Consider the following 23,693-nt stretch of genomic DNA (forward strand, 5'->3'; position numbering starts at 1 on the left):
CTCGGGCACAGCCCCCTACCGCCCTCCCTCCCGTCCGAGCGCTGGGCGGGGTCTCCCTCACCCTTCCTCCAATGGGCAACGGCGGCGGGGGGGGGCGTCGCCCAATGAGCGGCGGCGCGGGGCGGGGCGGCACGCGAGGCCTGGCGGAGCGGCCGGGCGAGGCGGACAGACGGCGCCGCCGCCCCCCCCGCCGCTCCCCCCGCTCCCCGCCGCCGCTCCCGGCCCGGCCGGCCCGGCCCTCACAGCGCGGCGAGATGGCGGCCTGCGGCGGCCTCAGCATCCAGATGCTGCTGGAGGCGGCCGAGTACCTGGAGCGGCGGGAGCGAGGTACCGCTTCCCCCCCTCCGCGGGCCCCCTCAGGCCCGGCCCGGTTCCCCCCCCCGCCGCCTCAGCCGGGCCCGGCGGTGACGGGCGGCCCGCGGTTGTGTCTCCGCAGAAGCCGAGCACGGTTACGCCTCGCTGCTGCCCGGCGGTAAGGACGGGGAGGCCCTGCGGCGCCGCGCCAAGGCCAGGAGGAGCGGCGGCGGCAGCAGGTAACGGCCGGTACCGGGCGGGCGGGGGGGGGGGAACCCGGCCCCGCACCGGGAGCGGGGGAGGGATCGCGGCCTGGGATCTGTCGGGGTCCCGCCTGGCAGGGCCGGGCTCCTCTCACCGGGCCCGGTAAGGCCCCGCGGTCAGGGTCCCACCCGGCGGGGCTGGCGGGGGGGGGGGGACCCGGCCGTCACGGGCGGTTGCTCGGGCCCTGCCAGGGTCCTGCCGTCACAGCCAGCCCCGCGGTCCTCCCCCACCACCCGGCCTCCCCCCTAACGCCTCCACCGGCAGCCTCCCCGCTCCCCAATTCGGATCAACGCGCGCCCACCCTGCCGGGCCGGGGTCTCTCCGCAGCGTCCCCCTGAGATGTGAGGGAAAAACCTCCCGTTTTGGGCAAACTTGGGGACGAAACCTGCGATCGTCTGACGTGGCGGTTGGGTTTGCTGAAGGGAAGGTGGAAGTTGGGCTTTTGATTTCAGGCTCGCTTGCGCCGAAGCTCGGGAAGCGAAACCGCTCTCAGTCCGTGAGGATTCTCCGTAAAAGAAAGCGAAATTTTTCAAGTCCCAGCTGGGCTTGGGGTTTGGTTTTTTTTTCAGGGAATATTTAATTATGCCTCCCAGGCCCGCGGATTAATCACTTAACGCTCCCGTGTCTTCTTTTATTCGCTCGCTCTCCTCTTTTGTACGACAGACGCTGCCACCTCGTAGCCGACGCTTGCGGCAACGGCGCGGACCGGAGTCACCGTGCGGACTTCTTTCTTTCCAGCGCCCGTCGTGGTTTTATTGGGTTTAATAATTCGCTTTTAATAACGTTAAAATCACTCGGGGCGTCGTCGAGGTGAAATTATCGGTTGACTTTCGGGAGGGCTGGCTCCGAAATGCCCGCCTCTGTGCCAGGACGCGCACATCCAACCCCCTCGCAACGGCTACGAGGGAAACTTCGTCAGGCGGAGCGCAGCCCGAGCAGGTTCATCTCGACACGTCACCGGCGACCGATCGCTTCCTTTCTCCCTGGCCTATTTTAGGCTGTTTGCCCAGGGAGGAGCAACGCGGCGATGTCACCAGATATGTCACATTTTCCTGGTTGGGAGCAAACTTGTCTGCGTGACGCAGCGACGGCTGACCTTTGATAGCTGCCGTAACAACAAATACCGCCCGGAACGCCCCGTGAATTTTGTTTATAGCCTGAATCCTGGTGTCTCCCCGAGCCGGGGCGTTCCCGTCTCCCTCCCGCACGGGGATTTCGGGGCGGCCGGGTTCCCGTCGAGGGAGGTGAAGGCAGGTGAGGTCTCTCGGTCTCCTCTCAAGCAGGCTCCGAGTGAATTCGTAGGTGTTTGTCGCGCCTGCACGTGCTCCGAATTTCCTTTTCGGAAGATTTGGAGCTTGTTCTTCGCTTAAAGCGAATCAGAACAGCCCTTAAGTTGTTCAGAACAAAGGTCTGCGTGGTATTAAAAAGAGAACAGGTAGCTGCAGCGCGTGCCGTTACCTTCTGTTGTTATGGTCTGCGGGAGAAAAGGCCGCGTTTCGAAGGCGACGCTGGCGATCGGCTCAAGTGTTGGGGCTGGCAGGCGAGGTTTCGGTTAGCGGGAGGCGCGACCAGCGGCTCCGCGGGCACGAAGACGCTCTGAAAGGGGTCTGGGGGCACGCAGCGAAGGGGTCCGCCAGCCCCGGGGTGAAGCTACGGTCCCCTCTGATGTCCTCTCCCCTTTTATTTTATTCAAAATTAAAATCCGTCAACTAAGGAACCTTTTCCTAAATATTAGCGACTGTGGATGCAAACCAAAAAAAAACCAAAAAAACCCTGGTGCTGAGAAGGATGAAGAACAAAGCCGCGGAAGAGGGAATGAATTTGTTATTAATAAAAGCGTAGTGGTGATGGGAGCCTTCATCTCTGTCGATGCTCGAAAAGCATTTGGCTTATTTACCACCAAGGGTGGAGCTGCAGTTCATCGCCTTGCGTGAGGTTTGCGAGCGTCTGTGGCGCTGTAAAACACGGGACTTTTATCCAGAAAAAAATTTAATGGAGAGATCCCACGGCAGCCAAAGACCCGAGTCCTTCCCGGCTCTTCGCAGACGCTCTGCTCGGGAGAATTCGCCATTCCCTTGCGCTTCAGGATAACGCCCGTCCATTTAAGTGAGAATCGAACGTTTTTGGACTCTCTCCGATCGCCTGCGAGCGGGACGCTGGCCTTTGGGAGCGGGTTGCTTCAACCAACGCCACCGGAAAGCAAACGAAAGGAGCCGGGCTAAGATGAATCTCATTAGAAAGACGAAAGAAGGGCTGCGGTAGCTTCCCGAGCGCTGCTGATCCATCGCGAAATGTCGCTGGCGAAGCGAAGAAGACCCCGGCGAGCGTTTTCGGCTGCTGCGTCGGTGGCATCCCTTGTTTTTCCTTCGGCGTCAGGGCCTGGGGGAAGCCAGCGCTCCCAGAGCCGACGGGGGCTTCCACGTAGGCGTCCTTAACCGAACAGCCTGTGGGTTTTTTACATCTTTTAAGTTTTCAGGCGCATAACAATGCTTTTTGTGAAGGAGAAAGGAGAGCCCGGGCAGGGAAGCGGCTCTTCCCTAAGCGTCGGTCCTGGTGTCACGCGCAACGTGGCCTCGTGTAGCTGTCCCGGGTTTCGACGGAGAGAAAATAAGCAGCAGCTTGCGTTTTCTGCCTTTTCTTAGCTTCGTCGAAATTAGGAGCTTCAGGGGAACGTGTAAATGGACGTTAACGCCCGCCTGGGTTTCAACATCGCGTTTGGCGTCTCCCTTTAGGAGGTGTTAACCCCTTGTTGGCCGCGGGGAATCTTTTTCTTTACACGTCGTCTTCCTGGCGCCTCGCCCCAGTTTTGCAGAGAGACGGCTGGCTGGGCAGCGGAGATGGGCACGGAAGTCGGAGGCCATCAAGTCTTTGGGGGCTCCCGGCCACCATCTTGTATGGCTCTCATGTTCTGAGCCGGTTTGGGGCTCCTGGCGCGAGACACGACCGCTCGGACGAGCCTTAAGACGGCGTGCTTTCCCCGAAGCCGGCACCGAGCACCGGAGCTGCCCCGGAGCCGTCAGCCCCCGGCCCTTCGCTTTACGTGCCAAGAATTGCAGATACTCCTCTTGCTTTCTCTGCCCTTCTTGTGCAAGAAGCCTTTAAAAAGCTGCTTCGAAAAAAAAAAAGCGCTGCAGGGCACCTCCGAAAACCCGCTTTCTTCCCGATAGAGGCTCGGTTGCGGGTTTGTCTTGCGATGGAGCAATTTCCCTGCCCAGAGATCAGCCCTTCTGCCCCGAGCGTGCGGTGGATCTCGGGGTTGGCGCTTCCCCTTCTCCACCGCGAGCCCAGAGAGCGTTCGCTTTTGGATGGCGTACCCTCTCTTGCGTCACGGCGCTGATACGGCTGCTTAATCCTAGTCCTAGCTCTAAAACTGAGCCTCTCCGCGTTAAAATCCCATCTTACGGTTTTACTGGCCCTTTTATTGCCATTTACCTGGCAATTTCTCCGTTGCGCCGGGCTGTCTGTGTCCCTTCCACCGTTTTCGCCGTCCTCAGGGTACCGAGCGGCTCCGAGAGCCCCCGAGCTTTGCAACTTTTCCGGCGAGCGTTTACTAAGGCCCTCGTGTTAACCCTAATTGTTAACCCTAACCTAGTCAGACGCAGGAGTTAATAACTTGTTCTTTCTTTTTCAGGTCAACGCACAACGAGATGGAAAAGAACCGGTGAGTGTCGGAGCCTTGTTAGGAGCCGGGTTTGGGTGAATCGCGGCTTTTCCAGGGGGTCGGGGAGCCGAGGCGGCGTTGAGGTGGGGAGCGGGAGAGAAGGGACGGGGCGACTGGATAAAGCGGCTGCCGAGGAGGTTCCTGATGTTGCCCGAGGTGAGCGCTCGGACTTGAAGCCATTCCCTGTCCTTGGCCACTGTGCAATAAGGTGGGAACGATAATTATCTCCTCTGCCAGCTCCCAGTTCACCCTTCTGAGCTTGCTGGGGAGAAGGGTTTCCAGCCCTCTCCCGATTCCCGGGGGCAATCCCGTGCCGGCGGGACGGTCGTTATCCTCTGCTCGCCCGCGGTCGGGGTGTAGGTGCACGGCCGGAGCTGTGCGCACAAGTAACTCCGATTATTTGCGACAGACCGGCGCGGTCTTTGTCGCCCAGCTGAAAGACGGCTTCGCCTCCTCGACAGGCTGCTCTTTTTCTCGGCTGGGACGCGGCTCGCATCTCACCGTGTCCCGCTGCCGGCGCCGGACTGGCGTCAACTCGATCGATTTGTATCTTAAGAGGCAGAACTGCCCTTATCCCAAGTGACGTGGGCTAGAAAAGGCCAGCATTTGTTTATTCCTCATTTGAAAAGACCGAGAAAATGAGCATTTGATTACTTCAGGCTCACCTTGCGTCCCTCTCGCCTTGTTCAGACCAGAGCCGTGTCGAAATCCTGTTGGTAACGTTGCACAAGCGAGTGCAGTAAATGCTCCGTCTTTTCCGCCCCTTCGAACAGGCTGGAGAAATGAGTTTCTCTCTGGACAGGGGTTACGCACCCCTTCTTCCCTTCGCTCCTCGTTAGAGACACCTTAATCCCGTCCTGAGCCGCCGAATCTAGGGGAGACCAAAGTTTTCCGGCTTCCCCCCGCCGGCACGAGGAAGCAGCTTGGTTTGCTACGGGGCGGGAGGGCGATGGAGATCTCACGGAGCGTAAGGACAAGCGCCGTGAAACGAGCCGATGGGCTTGGAAGGTCCTTTGCTGGGGAAATAAATCCTTTCAGGGTTTTATTTTTTTCTTTTAGTATTATGAGCCAGTGGCATTTCTGGGGTTTTTTTTTTTTTTTAAGCGTGGCAGCGGTTTCAGCTGAGTGAAGGGTGGCAGAAACGTGTTTTTATATACGCTGCGCCTCTCACTTCGAAGCGGAAACCCCAGTTTTGACGCCGGCGTTGGCGTTGTGTAATCCAGAAACTTGCTCGGCGCTGGCCGAGCGGGGCGGGTTGCTGCTGCCTTCCCCCCGCTGCGTAACTTCTGCTCGGCAGGCCGGGCGGGTTTTTTCCATTCGTTGTTTTTTCTGGTGCGATCGGCCAGCGTGACAAGGCTTTTTTTTTTTTTTTTTTTTTTTTAATTAGAGGTAGCCGAGGATTTTCGATTTTGCTGCCGCAGCCCTCGTGGAGCGCGGCTGGGCTAACTCCTTATCCGTAAATCTCGTAGGTAAATCACTTGTAAGCCGGCACGGCACGGTCGGACAGGTCTGCACCGCTCCGGGCAGCTCTTCCTCCCCCTGCTCAGGAAAATCATCTTTACAAAGGTTCATCTTTGAGCCTGTCGGTGTTTGGGATTTACCCGAACGGTAAAGACCACGTGTTTTGTTTGCATTGTAATTCAGAACGTAGGCAAATACCTGTTTACTCCCAGCGTGCCCAAAACAAGATAGGCAGGTACTTGCAAAATCCCAATTTGCAGCTGCCCGTGTCGATCGGGTATTTCAAAGGCGGGTGTTGCAACCGCTGCCCAAAAATGTCACCTAAATCTTGGGGTTGGAGTGCCGAACGCGAGGGAAACCGGCCCATGCTGGCAGCATCTCGGTTATCGACGGATAAGGGGACTCCCTCGAGGAGCCAGAGTCTCCCTCGGCGGTGCTATGCCAGCGGTAAAGCGTTAACCTACGTATTAACGCCGACGAAATCCGGGTGTTACGCGGGGAGGGAGGGATTCCCGGCAGGCTCCTGCGCCGGGGCGGCCGAGGAGCGTGGTGCTGCTCGGGTTTGGCTTTCACCAGGTTTTGTTTTAACCGGAGCTGCGTGTGCCGAGGTGATGGATCTGAAAAAACCCGGCCCGTTCCTACTAAAAAATAGGGAAAGGAAGCGCTCCCGAGGGACGCGCCGGGTTTACAGCTGCGTGGCGTCGACCCGGATGGCTTTAGCTGTCGGTGGTGCGAGGTGGTGACCAAACAGCGTCCCTGTAGTGGAGCTTTTTGGGAGGAGAAAGGCCAAAAGCGGATACCCTCGGCCAAAAAGTCGAGGGCTTTGGCAGCTCCTCGCCAGCCAGCGTCCCGCCAGGGTTTTGCCGGTGGGGTCGGCCAAAGCCGGAATCGGGTTTTTCGGAGAGTTTTTGCCCAGCGTATGGAAACCGCCGGAGGGTGGGAAGGCGTCTGGTTCGGTTTAGCTCCCAACCACCCCGATTCACACTCGGAGGGGTGAAACGCCGTTGGGGAAGCGGGTACCTGAACGCTCAAGCGCGTCGTGTGATCTTTCTTACAGGCGTGCCCATCTGCGGTTGTGTTTGGAGAAGCTGAAAGGGCTGGTACCGCTCGGACCCGAAGCCAGCAGACACACCACCCTCAGTTTACTAACGAAAGCTAAATTGCACATCAAGGTGAGCGCGCGTCCGTTCGCTGGGAGACGTAATAAATCGGGCTCCGTCCCCGTCGGGTGGGTGCTGAGCTCGGTTTTGAGAGCAGCACTGCCGGACGGGGCCGCGGGGGGTTTCGGGATATCCGGATCCTCCAGCGGGACGAAGGTAACGGCCAGATCAGGACGTTGCTTTGGAAATAATGCCGGGGGTTGATGCTGTTGCGGCTCAGCATCGCCCTTCTCGCAGTTGGCACGGCGAATCCCTGCGATTCTCCTTATCGACGGGCTCGTAGAGGGCGGCCACGCGGCTTTACACGCCGCCTACGCCGCAGCGACGCCCGGGAGCCTTCGGGATGAGATTGGCCGCAGGATTAGAGGACAGCTGCTTTTTTCCTTTCTTTTCTAGAGTATTTCGTACTTCGCTCTCTGTCCTTTAGGCTTTGACTCGCCAGGGCTCTCCTCGCTGGGCGTATTTAGAGCTCCACGAGCTGAGAGATAAGCGGGGGAGCGCTGGCATCGGCCTGCGCTCGACTCCCTGGTTATCAAAAACTCTGAAAAGATATAAATAGGATGGGGCCGGCTCCAGCGTAGCTGCGCGTATAAACTGTCTGGAGGGGAAAGCGTCCTTTACGTATTTTCTCCGGCGGCCTCGGGGCAGGTCCGGACCTCTCCATCGCTGCGCCCAAGTCTGTCGGCTTGCGGCAGGATGCAAATCGCATCCGCACGTGCTCGACGTCCTGAGCCGGAGCCGGGGAACCCCTCGGCAGTTGACGGCGGCCACGTTGAGGTGGCTCAGGTAGCGACAGCGATGTTTCACGCGCGGCCGGAGGCTGGGGGAGCTCAGGGTGCCGCCTTTTTCATCCTCCGCAGAAGCTTGAAGACTACGACAGGAAAGCCGTACACCAAATAGACCAGCTGCAGCGGGAGCAGCGGCACCTGAAAAGGCAGCTGGAGAAGCTGGGGATAGAGAGGATAAGGATGGACAGTATCGGATCCACCGTTTCTTCGGAGCGCTCGGACTCGGATAGAGGTGAGACCCCCGCTCTCTCGTTGACGAGAGATCTGGCCGGCCGCGTTGTAACGCTGACGGTTTCTCTTGCAGAAGAGATAGACGTGGACGTGGAGAGCACGGACGACCTTCCTGCGGACCTCGACTGGAGCAGCAGCAGCCCGAGCGACTCGGACGAAAGAGGGAGCCTGCAGAGCGTCTGTAGCGACGAGGGCTATTCCAGCTCCGGCGTGAAGAGGCTGAAGTCGCAGAGCAATCGCAAGCCTTCTCTCGGTCTATAAGAAGCAACTCCCGTAGCCGTTTCACCCGTCCCTCTTTCCCTTTTGGATCTCGTTAGGTAGCACACTGGACCGTCCCGCCGTTCTCTTGCACGTCAAAATCCTTAACGTACCGCCGACCGAAAGGAAATCGAGCTTCGCCCAAGTCCCAAAACACCGCGCGGGGCCGGCGGGGCCGGCTGCTCCCCGGAGCGCCCCTCCGCTCGCGTTCGCTGGTTTCTCTTCCCATCCGAAACTCCTCTCCGCCAAACCGAACGTTCCAGCCGCGTTTTGACGTGCCCGAGAATATCGCAGCAGTAACAGCAACCTCAAAAGCCCTCCGCTGAGTTTTTTGGCTTGCTGTCACTGCCCGCTATTCCGGATCTACTCCGCATTTGCCCGGCAACATCACATAATCGGCGGCAGGGCCCAGAATTAGAGTTTTTGGGCAACGATCCGAAGGCCGAGCTGGACTTTTGGGTAGTTTAGATCCGGGAGAGAGCGGAGGCAAGGCAGCAGTCGGCACGCGGAGCGTTTCGGCTACGTCCCCTCTTGGACGGGGGCACAGGGCTTGCACCGTCCGCCGCCGGCGCGTTAGTCGGAGGGCTCGTCTCCGCCGACTCTAAATATTCAGGGGAGCAGCCGTGTACACCCCAGCCCTGCCCTCTTCCCGGAGCCGCAGCCGTACTCGCGTGGGGAACGCTGCTCCGGGGGAGGGGGGACTGCGGGGCTCGGCGGTCGTCGTCCCCCCCCCCCCTCTCGCAGAGCCTCGGGTCGGACGCCTTCGGTCTGGGAAGTTTTCTGTCCTACCTAAAACCAAACGGTCCCCGTCCCGCGCGACGTCCCGCCTCCTGCGTCGCGGCTGCACATCGCTGTTCTAGGCGAGGGCTCCTGGAGTTTTTTTTCCACGCTTCTTGGTCTCTGGGACAAATTTTTTTCTACCTCGGAGAGATGAACAAAGATTATCTCCATCCCTTTAGCACAAAAACAACAAAGATGATGCCTCATTTGTTTTACGGAAGCGATGCCCGGCCCCTTTCGAATCCATCGCGCGACAGTTTAGCAATAACCCGACGGTGAGGGGGAACGGGGGCAGCCTCCGGCCGCTGGCGCCCGAGGGGACCCCACGGATCTCCGCCGGCGCGTCCGAAGCCCTTCTCCAGCCGGCGGGGATCTTTTCGGGCACTCAAAATGGGCTCGCGAAGGATTTCGGTCGCCGCCTTAGGGAGACAAACCCGAAGACGCCAAGAAAGGGCCAGAGCCCTTCCCACCGCCCCGACGGCGGGGGGGGTCCCGACCTGAGAGCACACGGAAATGTACAGAAAACCCGCGAGCTATAAATAGTATTTATTCCTTTTTCTATGTACTGGAGATAACATTCGTACGACTTTCTGCTTTTATAGATGTTCTGGAAACTTTGATACGTAGAGGTCTGCTAACGGAGACGTTTCTTTTCCCCTTGAGCCGGTCGAAGGTCTTTTCCACCCCCCTCGGCAAAGCCCCGTCCCCGTCGGCGAGGAGCCGCTTCGCTCTCCGAGGGCTTTTCTTAGCGGTGGGTGACAAAACTCGGCGTCCCCCCGCGCCCGCGCTCTGTACGAATCCCTTCAAACGCAGTTTCCAAAAGCCACCGAGACGCTCCACAAAGTGCGAGCGTATGAAGAATATTTAACTCGATTTGGTTTTTTTCTTTTTGGGTTTTTTTTTAATATCCTTAAGCTATTTTTGGATGATTTCAAGTCTTCGAGAAGCAAGAGGATGGGAAGACGGGGCTAGCGGATTGCAAAAATCTCCGAAGTCTCAGCTCTTTTTGCGCGAGCTACGTCTTAAAAGAGAGAAAATCAAAACCGTGAGGGATTTTTATTTTTTTTTTAAAGCAGCCGGAATTTTCCAACGTCCGGTAGATTTGCACGGACCCGCGGCTCGGGTGCCCTTAGCCCGAGTCCCGGCAGCCGGCCTTCGGCGCGCGAGCTCAAAACCCCTGCGCTTTCAAAAAGAGAAAAAAAAAAGGCAAAAAAAGATGAAAAGCACAGAGAAAAAAGTGGAATATCAGCACTTCGAGGCCCAGTGGCTCCGGTGGACGTTTGCCGAGAGCCCTCCCTCGCCCTCTTCCGGAAACCGCCTCGGGAATCCCAACGGAGCCGCGGATTTTGCCACCTTTGAGCAAGGCGGGGTGACGTCAGGCGTCGGGGGGGAAAGCACCGTCGGGGTTCAAGGGGAGGCAGAAAACGGTTGATTTTTGGTTGTCGTTTAGATAGACCGAGTCTTACGGTTTCGACTCGACGTAAATTCTTGGGGTTTTTTTCGGTGTTCTGCCTTTTTGAGTTACTTCTGTTGGCGAAACGCCGCGTGGGGGTTGCTTCTCCTCCTCCCCCCCCCCCCACCTCTTTTTCTTTCTGTTCCAAACTAAGAATTCTCGGACCTTTGCACTGTTGGGATGAGCTCCTCTCCAGCCTGAGGGCGAAGAGAAACGGGAACCTTCCGAAACGATGCACTAACCTGGAACGAGGCTGGAAATCCGGCGGTTGATTCCCAGCGAACGGCCGGGACCGTTTCCAGTGACTTTCGGTCTCTCCGGGTCCCCCCCTGCTTTTCGTCGGCCGAGGCGCCCGGCGGCTGTGCCAGCCTTTTCCTGGAATTCACTGATCCACCAGCATTCCTAAGAAATAAGCTGCAGGAAGGACATTTTTGTAGATTGTGATTTAAAATTTAAAAAAAAAAAAAAAAGAAAAAAAAAAAAAAAGGGGGGGTGCGAGGAGCCGCTCGCGCACCCCGCGTTTACGAGGGATCGTTGCACAGACGGGCGTGAGTCCAAAACGCGCTTTTTTTTTTTGGGGGGGGGGGGGGGCGTTGGGTGGTTTTGTTTTTTTTTCTTTTTCCTTGCAGAAGGCAGATCCGGAGCCACCGTCCCGGCTGGGGAGAGACAGGACCCGCATCCAGGCGGAGAAGGGGAAAGCTGCCGGGAACGGGGCTCTATCCAAAACCCTCTGGAGCCGATCGCCGCCCCGGAGCTTTGCTCCCCAAATTGTCGTCCCCCCTCATTGCGTAGCAACAGGTCCGGGCATCGCCCGCCTTTCTTTGTAGCAGGTTTCGGGTCTGGACGCGGCACCGCGCCGGGGGGGAAAGGTGCTGGAGCCGAGCTCCGCGCTCGCTTCCCCGGGAAGCGTCGCATCCTCGCTCTTGCCGCGGCGCCAGCCGAAAACCGCGAGGTTCGTTTCATCCTTTTCCATTTATCCGTTGTAGCGGCACGCGAGCCGTCCGAAACGTCCCAGCCAGAACCGTCCGGGCGTTGGGTTTGTTTTTTTTTTTTCCGAGACGTTTTATTTGCGCTTTTCCTTTTTTTTTTATTTTTTTTTTTCCCTTTCTTTTTACTTCCCGAGAAGCGAACCCGCTCCGGCGCCGGCTTTATTTTGAGCAGTCGAGAGCCGGGGAGCGGCAGAACGCGAATTCTGTTTCCAGCCGTTGGGTTCCTGCTGTAAATACCACGTCGTCATTTTGAATCCTGTGTCAAGCCCAACCGATGGTGCTTTTTATTACAGTGAGCACAGGCGTTTTTAGAAACTCCGTGTTTTAGAAGACCTTTGCTGTGTACATGGATACTTCTGTATTGTTCGACTGTTAGAAAATAAATTATTTCATTACGAAAGAGAAGCGCGTGCCGGCCGCTGACTCGGGAGGCACCCAGGGACGTCGCCCGCTGGGGAGATGGTGGCGGAGGGGGGATCCGGACCCCCCCCCCTGCCCCGGGCAGGCAGAGCCGGCGGCGCGGGCACCTCGTTGGCATCGCTTTTATTTGAGGGGGCGGCCGCCTCCATCCCACCCTTCCCCGTCCCCCCTGCCCGAGCCCCCTTTTCTGCACCCGATGGGGCAGAGCTTCGCCGCTGGGAAGGGTCCGGGGCCCCCCTTGGCCTCCCTGCAGGGGGGGGGGGTTTGCCCCACGGCTGAGGGTCCCTGGGCAGGTCATGCTCTGGTTTTGGGTGCTGGTCCCCCCATCCCGCGTCCCCCCCATCCCGCGTCCCCCCCATCCCGCCCGCTGGCAGCCGAGCCCCTGCCACCCCATCCCGCACGGTGCTGGGGGGCTGCTCCTGGGGAAGGGCCCCCCCCCCTCCAGCCCCGCCGTGCCCCGGGGGAGATGGGGGGGTCCCGGTCCTGCTGGGGGTCCCCAGCACTGGGACACGGCGTTCCCGGCTTGGCGATGGGCCAAATGTGGGGACGGATGGCGGGGGACATAGAGCGAACCCCCCCCCTCCCCGGGAAGGGTGCCTGGGTGCTGGTGCTAACGGGACCGGCTGTGCTAACGAAGCAACGACCCCCAGGTGCTGGGGGGCTGCCCCCCCCTCCCCAGCACAGCTGTGCCCCATCGGGGGCCTGGGCAGGGCCGGCTCCCGGGGCTTCTTAACCCCCTGTGGGGGCTACTGGGAGCTCCTAGCTGCTTACTGGGAGTGGCTTGGTGCCTACTGGGAGTGACTGGGTGCCGACTGGGAGCCTGCTGCTGCTTGCAGGGGCTCTGTGGGTGGTGCCTGGGAGGGCTGCTGGGGGGGGGGCACAGAGCATCACTGGGTGCCCTCACCCCCCCCCCCAGGCGGGTTTGGGGGTGCTGTGTCCCCACCCTGCTGTGAGCAGGGGGTGTCCCCGAGCCCTGGGGTGGGGGCGATGCCCTGGGGATGGGGCTGGGCCTGGCTCCCTCCCAGGGGTGGGGGAGTCCTGGATGGGCCCCCCCTCAGCTCCACTGCTCCCCAGGGGGTTCCTGGCTCCCTCCCAGGGGTGGGGGGTCCTGGATGGCCCCCCCAGCCCACAGCAGGCCCGTGTTTCTCTTTTGGGGCTGGGGGGCTTCCCCCCCAGGCGTGGTTGGACCTCAGGGCCCCCCCTGAAGCCCCCTGGGTGCCCCCCCAGCCCTGGCTCCTGGCTGAAGCCCCCCCTTGAACCCTGGGCTGTGGCTGCCTGGGCAGGGGCTGCCCTGGGTGTGAGCCCCCTCTTATCTGGGGGGGTTCCCAGGGTGTAGCCCCCCCCCCCCATGCTGGGTGCCAGGCTCAGCTGTGTGGGTTGGGGTCCCCTGGGCCCTTTGGGGGGGGGTCTGAGCTGGAGCCTCCCAGTTCTCCCCAAAGTGGGGGGGCTGCAGTACAGGGGCCCCTGTCCTCATGCCCCCCCCCCTCCCCCCCCAGGGCTGGGCTTTTGTATGGGGGGGAGGGGTGGGGTGCAATTTTTACCTGAGCTGTGGGGTGGGGGGGCGGGGAGCTGGGACCCACCCCTCAGAGGAAGGCCCCCTTCTGAGGAGGGGGCCCCCTTGGGTGGGGGTCGGGGGGGGGGGGCCCTTTGGGTTTCAGGGGCTCCCCTGGCTGGGGGTCTGGGGGGGGGGCCCTTATGACTGGGGGCCCTGTGTGTGGTAGAAACAAGGGGGGGCCTTGTTAGTGGGACCCCCTTAGCCCTGGGGACCCCCTTAGCCCTGGGGACCCCCGGCAGCCCCCTTGCTCCTGGGAACTGGCCTCCCAGTGTGTGGGGGGGCTGCTCTTGCTGGGGACCCCCCCCCCCAGGCCCAGGCAGGGAGGACCAAGGCAGCACGTAGAAGAACTGCTGGGAAGTGGGGGGGGGGGGGCAGGGGGTGGCCCTGGGCCCCCCCAAAGCTCTGCAGCTCACGCAGGTGTCGCTCCAGGCTTCTGGTGGGGGCTGCTGCTGGGGGGAGAGTCTTTTGGGGGGGGGGGGGGGGACTGCTGCTTCCATGCTGGGGGGAGAGTCTTTTGGGGGGGGGGGGGGCTGTGGTTCACTGTGAAACTTGGGGTGCCTCGGGGTGCTTTTTCAACCTTTTCTTCTCCCCCTTTTCTCTCGCTCTCGCTCCAGTTTGCGGCTTCTCCGCCTGCTCTGGGCGGCAGCCCCCGGGCATTTGGCTTCGCGGGCTCTTCTCCAGGGCTCTCTTAAGCCAGAGCTGCCAATAAAGCGAAGCTTAACTGGTACCGGGCTTCGGAGAGCGGCGGCGGCTCTGCCGGTGCCGAGGTCCGGCTACGGGCGGGTGCGGGCACCGACGGAGCCGGTGCTCCCGAGGCACCGACACGACGCATTTAACTTTGCAGAAAGCCCTGAGCGGCTGCTTAAGCCTGGCTTTAGGCTCCACGCTAGCGTAGGAGGGAGCGTTAAAACCAGGGCTGTGCAGTCCCTTGGGCTCAAAGGCAGGGAACAAAGTCTTAGCTTTGAGCTTAGCTTAGCTTTGAGCTTTGCTGGGCCTGGCTTTATTCCTGGACTTGTGCTGCTGGTGCCACCGGCCGGGCACCGAGCCCGCGGCCAGGCTGGGCTTCGCCCCGGAGCCGTTGGCCATCGCAGAGGCCTTGCGTCCCCCTCACCTCGTGTCCCCTGCTCCCGTGTTTCCCACTCCCGAGGGGAAAAGCTGCTGGAAACCCGAGGGGAGTTGGGAATCTTTTGGCTGCTGCTGTATTTCCCCCCCCCCCCGCCGCCCCCCCCCCCAAAAAGCAGCCTGCCTTAACCACGAGCCAAGGGGCTGGCGGCGTCCCCTCGCCCACCGTGGGGGCTGGGCAGCTCCCGGGGGGGGGAGACCCCTCCAACCCCAGCAGCTCCGGTTTGCCTGCGTGGGTAGAAATGTGAGGGCGGAGGGGGGGTTGTGTGGTTCCAGCCCCCCCCCCTCCCCGCCCCCCACCCCGCTCAAGTTCCGAACATCTCCGTTCCCGCAGCCGCCGCGTCGTCACCGTCACCGCAAAACAGCTTCTTGCATCCGGTTCGCTTCGCTCCGTGTCCTTCGCCTCTTCCCGAGGCTGTTTTACCCCCCCCCGCCCCCGGACAGAGCCAAACACCAACACGCAGTGACCCCCCACCCCCCCACCCCCGTGCTGCCGGTGACAGCCCCGGCTCTCAGCCCTTTGTCACCCTGTGCTGCACCAGCGTCCGTCTTTGGGGGGGGGGGGTCGAGCCCAACTGCTCTGCACCCCCAGCACCCAAGAGGATTTTTTTCCAGACCTACTAAAAACCACCCCCGCTGGCGGGAGGACGGGCCCCGCACGAGCCCCCCCGCTGCGGCAGCGGGGTGCTGCAGGTGACGGTGGCCACCCCCCCCCCCGCCGCCACAAGCCATCGCCGTAGGTGCACCCCCTCCCCGACACCACTTTTTTTTCTAGCACCGTGGTATTTAAACTGGTTTTCTCAGATTTAGGACTGGGTTTAACTGGGACGGGCAGGAGAGCAGGGGCAGGTTATATAGAAACTGCAGCTTGGCTTTGAAGTGTCATGGGGGTCTGTGCGGGGACAGGGGACACGGGGACAGGAGGGGGGGAGCACGTGGGCACCTCGGGGATGGGGACATGTGGGGCACAAGGGGACGGTGGGGACAGAGCCCTGTGGGGCACTTGGGCACCACAGGGATGGGGCCATTCGGGGCACAGGGGCATCACCATCCCTGTCCCCATGTCCCCTGTGCTGTCCCCATCTCCATCCCCACCCCCACGTCCCCCACACCGTCCCCATGTCCCCTGTGCTCTCCCCATGTCCACCCCCACCCCCATGTCCCCCACACCGTCCCCATGTCCCCTGTGCTGTCCCCATGTCCATCCCCATCCCCATGTCCCCCACACCGTCCCCATGTCCCCTGCGCTGTCCCCATGTCCATCCCCATCCCCGTGTCCCCCATGCCATCCCCATGTCCCCTGCGCTGTCCCCATGTCCCTCACGCTGTTGTGTCCCCTCTGTGCTGTCCCCACACCCATCCCCGTCCCCATGTCCTCACAGTGTCCCCATCTCTGTCCCCATGCCCCTTGTGCTGCCCCCATGGCCCCCACACCGTCCCCATGTCCCCTGCGCTGTCCCCATGTCCCCTGTGCTGTCCCCATGTCCATCCCAGACCCATGTCCCCCACACCGTCCCCATGTCCCCTGTGCTCTCCCCATGTCCATCCCCGTCCCCACGTCCCCCACACCGTCCTCATGTCCCCTGCGCTGTCCCCATGTCCATCCCCATCCCCACGTCCCCCACACCGTCCCCATGTCCCCTGCGCTGTCCCCATGTCCATCCTCATCCCCATGTCCCCCACACCGTCCCCATGTCCCCTGTGCTGTCCCCATCTCCATCCCCATCCCCACGTCCCCCACACCGTCCCCATGTCCCCTGCGCTGTCCCCACGTCCATTGCCATCCCCATGTCCCCCACACCGTCCCCATGTCCCCTGTGCTCTCCCCATCTCCATCCCCGTCCCCATGTCCCCCACACCGTCCCCATGTCCCCTGCGCTGTCCCCACGTCCATCCCCGTCCCCATGTCCCCCACACCGTCCCCATGTCCCCTGTGCTGTCCCCATGTCCATCCCATCCCCATGTCCCCCACACCGTCCCCATGTCCCCTGCGCTGTCCCCATGTCCATCCCCGTCCCCACGTCCCCCACACCGTCCCCATGTCCCCTGCGCTGTCCCCATCTCCATCCCCATCCCCATGTCCCCCACACCGTCCCCATGTCCCCTGCGCTGTCCCCATGTCCATCCCCGTCCCCACGTCCCCCACACCGTCCCCATGTCCCCTGCGCTGTCCCCACGTCCATCCCCGTCCCCATGTCCCCCACACCGTCCCCATGTCCCCTGCGCTGTCCCCATGTCCCCCACACTGTCCCCATGTCCCCTGCGCTGTCCCCATCTCCATCCCCGTCCCCATGTCCCCCACACCGTCCCCATGTCCCCTGCGCTGTCCCCATGTCCATCCCAGACCCATGTCCCCCACACCGTCCCCATGTCCCCTGCGCTGTCCCCATGTCCATCCCCATCCCCATGTCCCCCACACCGTCCCCATGTCCCCTGCGCTGTCCCCATGTCCATCCCCATCCCCATGTCCCCTACACCGTCCCCATGTCCCCTGCGCTGTCCCCATGTCCCCCACACCGTCCCCATGTCCCCTGTGCTGTCCCCATGTCCATCCCCATCCCCATGTCCCCCACACCGTCCCCATCTCCATCCCCATCCCCACGTCCCCCACATCCCCCACACCGTCCCCATGTCCCCTGCGCTGTCCCCATCTCCACCCCCGACCCCATGTCCCCCACACCGTCCCCATGTCCCCTGCGCTGTCCCCATCTCCACCCCCGACCCCACACTGTCCCCACCCCCCCCCCAAAACCCTCAAGACCCACAGGCGGGGCAGGGTGGGCACAAACCCCCTCTTTATTCCCCCCCTGAGCGGCCCCGGCGGGCACTAGAGGTACTTGTAGACCACCTTGGCGGGCACCGTCTGCAGCTCCAGGCGCACGGGGCACTTGTAGAAGTGGGCGAGGAGGGTCTCGGCGTAGCCCACCAAGAAGTAGAGCTTGGCGGGCGCCAGGCCCCGCGCCAGCACGGCACAGATCACCAGCAGGTTGCCGCGACGCTTCAGCACCGCCTCGTCCGCCAGCGCGCCGGGGAAGGTGCCGTAGAGGAAGCGGCGCAGGAAGGCGTCCTCCACCGCCCGCTCCGCCGCGCCCGCCTCCCCGGCCAGGTTCCCTGCGGGCACAGAGAGGGTCGTCGGCGCCGGCACCGCCGTCCTGGGTGACGCCAGCACGGCCGTGCCCGTGTGCCCGCCCCGCGCGGCCCTGTCCCCACGGCGTCCGTGCGCCCCGCGTGTCCCCGTCCCCACGACGCCCTATGACCCGTCCCCACAGCGCCCACGTGGCAGCCCTGTCCCTGCGTGCCCCGTCCTGCGATGCCCCACGTATTCCTGCCCCCGCCCCACGCGTCCCTGTCCCCATCCTTCCCACGTGCCCCATCCCCACGATGCCCCTGTGCCCCACACGTCCCTGTCCCCACCCTGCCCCATGGCCCGTCCCCACGGTGCCCTCGTGCCCCATATGGCCCTGTCCCCACCCTGCCCCATGGCCCGTCCCCACGGTGCCCTCGTGCCCCACATGGCCCTGTCCCCGTGTGCCCCATCCCTGCGATGCCCACGTGCCCCACGTCCCTGCCCACACCACGCCCATGTGCCCCATATGTCCCTGTCCCCACCCTGCCCCATGGCCCATCCCCACGGTGCCCTCGTGCCCCACGTGTCCCCATCCCTGCGATGCCCAGGTGCCCCACACGTCCCTGTCCCCACAACACCCTATAGCCCACGCCCGTGATGCCCTCGTGCCCCACATGTCCCCATCCCTGCACCCCCCATCCCCGCGATGCCCACGAGCGCCCCGTGCCCCGCACGGTGCCCCCCCGGCCCCGAGGGGGCGTGGGGTGACCCACCGGTGTGCAGGGAGAGCCAGCCCTTGCGGTGGGCGATGTAGTGGGGGGCGTGCGCCTTCTCGTAGGACACCGGCTTGTCCCCTTTGCCCACGCGCACCCGCGCCGCCCGTGTCTGCGGGGACGGTGGCGTCAGAGGTGGGGGGGACCCCGCGGGAGAGGCGGGGAGGGGGCACCCCCGGGGCTTACCTTGAGGCAGGCGGGGGTGGTGTGGAGGTGCCGGGTGGCATCGGGGATGGGGAGGGGGCGGATGCGGGGCACTGCCTGCTGAGGTGACAGGGGTGAGGGACAGTGGGCACCCCACAGCAGCCGGGGTGGGGCTGGCCCTGCCCGGTCCCCGGTGTCCCCTGTACCCAGTGTCCCCAGGGTACCCCATGCCTGGAACCCCCCCACAGCCCACGACCCCCCAGGCCTGGAGCCCCTGGTGCCCCCCATCGCCAGTGTCCCCCATGGCCCCCATAACCAGTGTCCCCTATATCCTGTGTCCCCCATGCCCGGTGTCCCCTATACCCATTGTCCCCATGCCCGGTGTCCCCTATACCCAGTGTCCCCTGTGTCCCCCACACCTGGTGTCTCCCATGCCCACACCCCCCATGCCTGGTGCCCCCCATCACCAGTGTCCCCCATGGCCCCCATAATCAGTGTCCCCTGTACCCAGTGTCCCTGGTGTCCCCCACACCCGCTGTCCCCTGTGTCCCCCAGACCCGGGGTCCCCTATACCCGGTGTCCCCCTGCCCAGTGTCCCCAGAGCCCCCCCATGCCCACATCCCCCCCCCAGCCCAGACCCCCCCAGGCCTGGAGCCCCTGGTGCCCTCCATACCCAGTGTCCCCCATGCCCGCCATAACCAGTGTCCCCAATCCCCAGTGCCCCCATTCCCAGTGTCCCCCATACCCGGTGTCCCCCGTTCCCAGTGTCCCCCCATGCCCGGTGTCCCCCATTCCCAGTGTCCCCCATTCCCAGTGTCCCCCATGCCCAGTGTCCCCCATGCCCGGTGTCCCCCCATGCCCGGTGTCCCCCATTCCCAGTGTCCCCCATGCCCGGTGTCCCCCGTTCCCAGTGTCCCCCCATGCCCAGTGTCCCCCATTCCCAGTGTCCCCCATGCCCAGTGTCCCCCGTTCCCAGTGTCCCCCCATGCCCGGTGTCCCCCATTCCCAGTGTCCCCCATGCCCGGTGTCCCCAATCCCCAGTGTCCCCCGTTCCCAGTGTCCCCCATGCCCGGTGTCCCCAATCCCCAGTGTCCCCCATTCCCAGTGTCCCCCATACCCGGTGTCCCTGGTGTCCCCATACCCGGAGTCCCCAGAGCCCCCCCATGCCCACATCCCCCCCCCAGCCCAGACCCCCCCAGGCCTGGAGCCCCTGGTGCCCTCCATACCCAGTGTCCCCCATGCCCGCCATAACCAGTGTCCCCAATCCCCAGTGCCCCCATTCCCAGTGTCCCCCATTCCCAGTGTCCCCCATTCCCAGTGTCCCCCATGCCCGGTGTCCCCCATGCCCGGTGGCCCCGGTATCCCCAGGCCCGGTGGCCCCCAGGCCCGGTGGCCCCGGTATCCCCAGGCCCGGTGGCCCCCAGGCCCGGTGGCCCCGCTCCCCCCCGCCCCGTCCCGTCCCTCACCCGCAGCGCCCGGGCAGCCGCGGGCGCCGCCATCTTGGCACGGCGGGGCGGGCGAGCGCCCCCTGGCGGCTGGAGGCCGCCGGGGAGGAATGGGGGGTACTAGGGGGATACTGGGGGGATACTGGGGGGATACTGGGGGTAATGGGGGGTACTGGGGGGATACTGGGGGTAATGGGGGATACTGGGGGTACTGGGGGGATACTGGGGGTAATGAGGGGTACGGGGGGTGCTGGGGGGATGCTGGGGGTAATGGGGGGTGCTGGGGGGATGCTGGGGGTAATGGGGGGGTACTGGGGGGATACTGGGGGTAATGAGGGGTACTGGGGGTACTGGGGGGATACTGGGGGTAATGGGGGGTACTGGGAGTACTGGGGAGATATTGGGGGTAATGAGGGTGCTGGGGGTACAGGGGGGATACTGGGGGTAATGGGGGGTACTGGGGGGATACTGGGGGTAATGGGGGGTACTGGGGGTACTGGGGGGATACTGGGGGTAATGGGGGGTACTGGGGGGATACTGGGGGTAATGAGGGGCACTGCTGGGTACTGGGGGGATACTGAGGGGATACTGGGGGTAATGGGGGGTACTGGGGGTACTGGGGAGATACTGGGGGTAATGAGGGGTACTGGGGGTACTGGGGGTACTGGGGGTACTGGGGGGATACTGGAGGTAATTGGGGGTACTGGGGTAATTGGGGATACTGGGGGTAATGGGGGGGTTCTCAACAGTACTCACCAGTACCCCCAGTATCCCCCAGTTCTGCCAGTATCCCCCCAGTACTCCCCAGTACCCCCCATTACTCCCAGTATCCCCCAGCGCTCCCAGTATCCCTCCCAGTACCCCCCATTACCCCCTAGTACTCCCAGTATCCCCCCCAGTACCCCCAGTATCCCCCAGCGCTCCCAATATTCCCCCAGTACTCCCAGTACCCCCAGTATCCCCCCAGTACCCCCCATTACCCCCAGTACCCCCGGTGGTCCCAATACCCCCATTACCCCCAGTATCCCCAATTACCCCCAGTACCCCCAATTACCCCCAGTAACTCCCCCAGTACCCCCCATTACCCCCAGTACCCCCAGTGCTCCCAGTATCCCCCCAGTACCTACTGGGAGTACTGGGGGAATATTGGGAGTAATGGGGGGTACTGAGGAGTACTGGGGGGATACTGGGAGAACTGGGGGGTACTGGGGAGTACTGGGGGCAATGGGGAGTAACAGGGGGGTATTGGGGGGATACTGGGAGCACTGGGGATACTGAGAGTGTTGGGCGGTAACAGGGGGTGCTGGGGGATACTGGGGAAACTGGGGGTACTGGAGTTAAGGGGGGTACTGGGAGCACTGGGGATAATGGGGGTAACGGGGGCTATTGGCAGATACTTGGGGGTACTGGGAGTAATGGGGGATAATGGGGAAACTGGGGATGCTGGGTTTAATGGAGGTACTGGGAGCATTGGAGGTACTGGGAGTAATGGGGGGTACTGGGGAAACTGGGGGTAATGGGGGTAATGGGGTAATGGGGCATACTGGGGAAACTGGGGAACAGGGGTACTGGGGGTACTGGGAACACCGGGGGATACTGGGGGTAATGGGGGTACTGGGGAAACTGAGAGTAGTAGGGGTGCTGGGGGTTACTGGGGGTACTGGGGGATACCAGGGGGCACTGGGGGTAATGGGGGGCACTAGGGGATACTGGGGGTACTGAGGGGATATTGGGAGCACTGGTGAATATTGGGGGTAATGGAGGTAATGGAGGGTACTTGGAGGTAGTGGGGGCACTGGGGGTAACGGGGAGCATTGGGGGGCACTGGGGGATACTGGGAGTACTGGTGGTTCGGGTAATTGGGGTGCTGGGTGTATTGGGGGGGAGTGGGCGTCTTGGGGTATTGGGGGATACTGGGGGTAATGGAGGGTACTGGGGGGTACTGGGAGGTACTGGGGGGTAATGGGGACACTGGGGGCACCGGGGAGCAACGAGGGCGGGGGTACTGGGGGCACTGGGGGCTCTGCCGGCTCTGCCCTGCCCCCCCGTCCCCCCGTCCCCCCCCGCGTGACGGAGGTTTGTGGTTTCACGGGGGGGGATGGGGACAGGAAGGGGGGGGCAGGGACAGGGCCCCCCCGTGTCCCCCCCCCCCGTGGCTTTGGGCTTTGCGGTGGCCCCGGGACCTGCCGGGAACAGGAAGGTGGCACTGCCCCCCCTTGTCCCCCCGCGAGCTCCCCTGCTCCCCCCCCACGGCCACCCTTACATTCCCCAGCACCCCAGGTCCCCTCTTGTCCCCCCCAATGTCCCCCCAGGTCCCCATGGTCTCCTCTCGTCCCCCCCAATGTCCCCCTAGGTCCCCATGGTCTCCTCTTGTCCCCCCCAATGTCCCCCAATGTCCCCCCGATGTCCCCCAGGTCCCCATGGTCTCCTCTTGTCCCCCCAATGTCCCCCCAATGTCCCCAGGTCCCCATGATCTCCTCTTGTCCCCCCCAATGTCCCCCCAATGTCCCCCACGTCCCCATGGTCTCCTCTTGTCCCCCCCAATGTCTCCCCAATGTCCCCCCGATGTCCCCCAGGTCCCCATGATCTCCTCTCGTCCCCCTCAAGGTCCCCCCGATGTCCCCCAGGTCCCCATGATCTCCTCTTGTCCCCCCCAATGTCCCCCCAATGTCCCCCCAGGTCCCCATGGTCTCCTCTTGTCCCCCCAATGTCCCCCCAATGTCCCCAGGTCCCCATGATCTCCTCTTGTCCCCCCCAATGTCCCCCCAATGTCCCCCACGTCCCCATGGTCTCCTCTTGTCCCCCCAGTGTCCCCCAATGTCCGCAGGTCCCCATGATCTCCTCTTGTCCCCCCCAATGTCCCCCCAATGTCCCCCCAGGTCCCCATGATCTCCTCTTGTCCCCCCCAATGTCCCCCCAATGTCCCCCAGGTCCCCATGGTCTCCTCTTGTCCCCCCCAATGTCCCCCCAATGTCCCCCAGGTCCCCATGATCTCCTCTTGTCCCCCCCAATGTCCCCCCAATGTCCCCAGGTCCCCATGGTCTCCTCTTGTCCCCCCAATGTCCCCCCAATGTCCCCAGGTCCCCATGATCTCCTCTTGTCCCCCCCAATGTCCCCCCAATGTCCCCCACGTCCCCATGGTCTCCTCTTGTCCCCCCCAGTGTCCCCCAATGTCCGCAGGTCCCCATGATCTCCTCTTGTCCCCCCCAATGTCCCCCCAATGTCCCCCAGGTCCCCATGATCTCCTCTTGTCCCCCCCAGTGTCCCCCAATGTCCCCAGGTCTCCATGATCTCCTCTTGTCCCCCCCAATGTCCCCCCAATGTCCCCCACGTCCCCATGGTCTCCTCTTGTCCCCCCAATGTCCCCCCAATGTCCCCAGGTCTCCATGATCTCCTCTTGTCCCCCCAATGTCCCCCCAATGTCCCCCAGGTCCCCATGGTCTCCTCTTGTCCCCCCAGTGTCCCCCAATGTCCGCAGGTCCCCATGATCTCCTCTTGTCCCCCCCAATGTCCCCCCAATGTCCCCAGGTCCCCATGATCTCCTCTTGTCCCCCCCAATGTCCCCCCAATGTCCCCAGGTCTCCATGATCTCCTCTTGTCCCCCCCAATGTCCCCCCAATGTCCCCCAGGTCCCCATGGTCTCCTCTTGTCCCCCCAATGTCCCCCCAATGTCCCCAGGTCCACATGATCTCCTCTTGTCCCCCCCAATGTCCCCCCAATGTCCCCCAGGACTCCCCCATCCCCCAACCCCCGCTGTCCCCCCCAGCCCCCCCTCTCCCCCCTGTCCCCCCCAGCAGATGTGGCCGGGGTCACCTTCCCGGATGCCTG

At 63.0% G+C, this 23,693-nt stretch overlaps 2 protein-coding genes across 3 annotated transcripts; one reads left to right on the top strand and one right to left on the bottom strand.

Annotated features, from left to right (window-relative positions):
• Positions 1-204: 204 nt before the first annotated feature.
• On the top strand, positions 205-11,744 carry MXD1 (MAX dimerization protein 1). 2 transcript variants are annotated; one of them, XM_075174872.1, is made up of 6 exons: positions 214-327; positions 437-533; positions 4,190-4,219; positions 6,738-6,852; positions 7,701-7,860; positions 7,933-11,744. In XM_075174872.1, the coding sequence occupies exons 1-6, from the start codon at positions 255-257 to the stop codon at positions 8,118-8,120; spliced, it is 663 nt and encodes a 220-aa protein (XP_075030973.1). In that variant the 5' UTR covers positions 214-254; the 3' UTR covers positions 8,121-11,744. The 2 variants fall into 2 exon arrangements, with proteins under 2 accessions (XP_075030974.1, XP_075030973.1); XM_075174873.1 differs by having other exon boundaries at positions 205-327; positions 7,701-11,744.
• Positions 11,745-17,202: 5,458 nt separating this feature from the next.
• On the bottom strand, positions 17,203-19,937 carry LOC142093648 (small ribosomal subunit protein uS3m-like). The gene is made up of 4 exons (XM_075175036.1): positions 19,887-19,937; positions 18,463-18,537; positions 18,277-18,388; positions 17,203-17,547 (listed from the first exon to the last, which is right to left on the bottom strand). Exons 1-4 carry the CDS (start codon positions 19,917-19,919, stop codon positions 17,264-17,266), a joined length of 504 nt encoding a protein of 167 aa, XP_075031137.1. The 5' UTR covers positions 19,920-19,937; the 3' UTR covers positions 17,203-17,263.
• Between the last annotated feature and the right edge of the window lie 3,756 nt (positions 19,938-23,693).

This window comes from Calonectris borealis, chromosome 27 (genome assembly GCF_964195595.1).
Source record: "Calonectris borealis chromosome 27, bCalBor7.hap1.2, whole genome shotgun sequence".
Taxonomy (NCBI): domain Eukaryota; kingdom Metazoa; phylum Chordata; class Aves; order Procellariiformes; family Procellariidae; genus Calonectris; species Calonectris borealis.

Excerpts from the sequence above, each read along its gene's own strand:
- MXD1 (XM_075174873.1), top strand. The coding sequence starts at position 255 with ATGGCGGCCTGCGGCGGCCTCAGCATCCAGATGCTGCTGGAGGCGGCC. Across the intron at positions 534-4,189 it reads AGGAGCGGCGGCGGCAGCAG|GTCAACGCACAACGAGATGG; the intron begins GTAACGGCCGGT and ends TTTCTTTTTCAG. Across the intron at positions 4,220-6,737 it reads AACGAGATGGAAAAGAACCG|GCGTGCCCATCTGCGGTTGT; the intron begins GTGAGTGTCGGA and ends TCTTTCTTACAG.
- LOC142093648 (XM_075175036.1), bottom strand. The coding sequence starts at position 19,919 with ATGGCGGCGCCCGCGGCTGCCCGGGCGCTGCGG. Across the intron at positions 18,389-18,462 it reads CCACCCCCGCCTGCCTCAAG|ACACGGGCGGCGCGGGTGCG; the intron begins GTAAGCCCCGGG and ends CCGTCCCCGCAG. Across the intron at positions 17,548-18,276 it reads CTGGCTCTCCCTGCACACCG|GGAACCTGGCCGGGGAGGCG; the intron begins GTGGGTCACCCC and ends CTGTGCCCGCAG.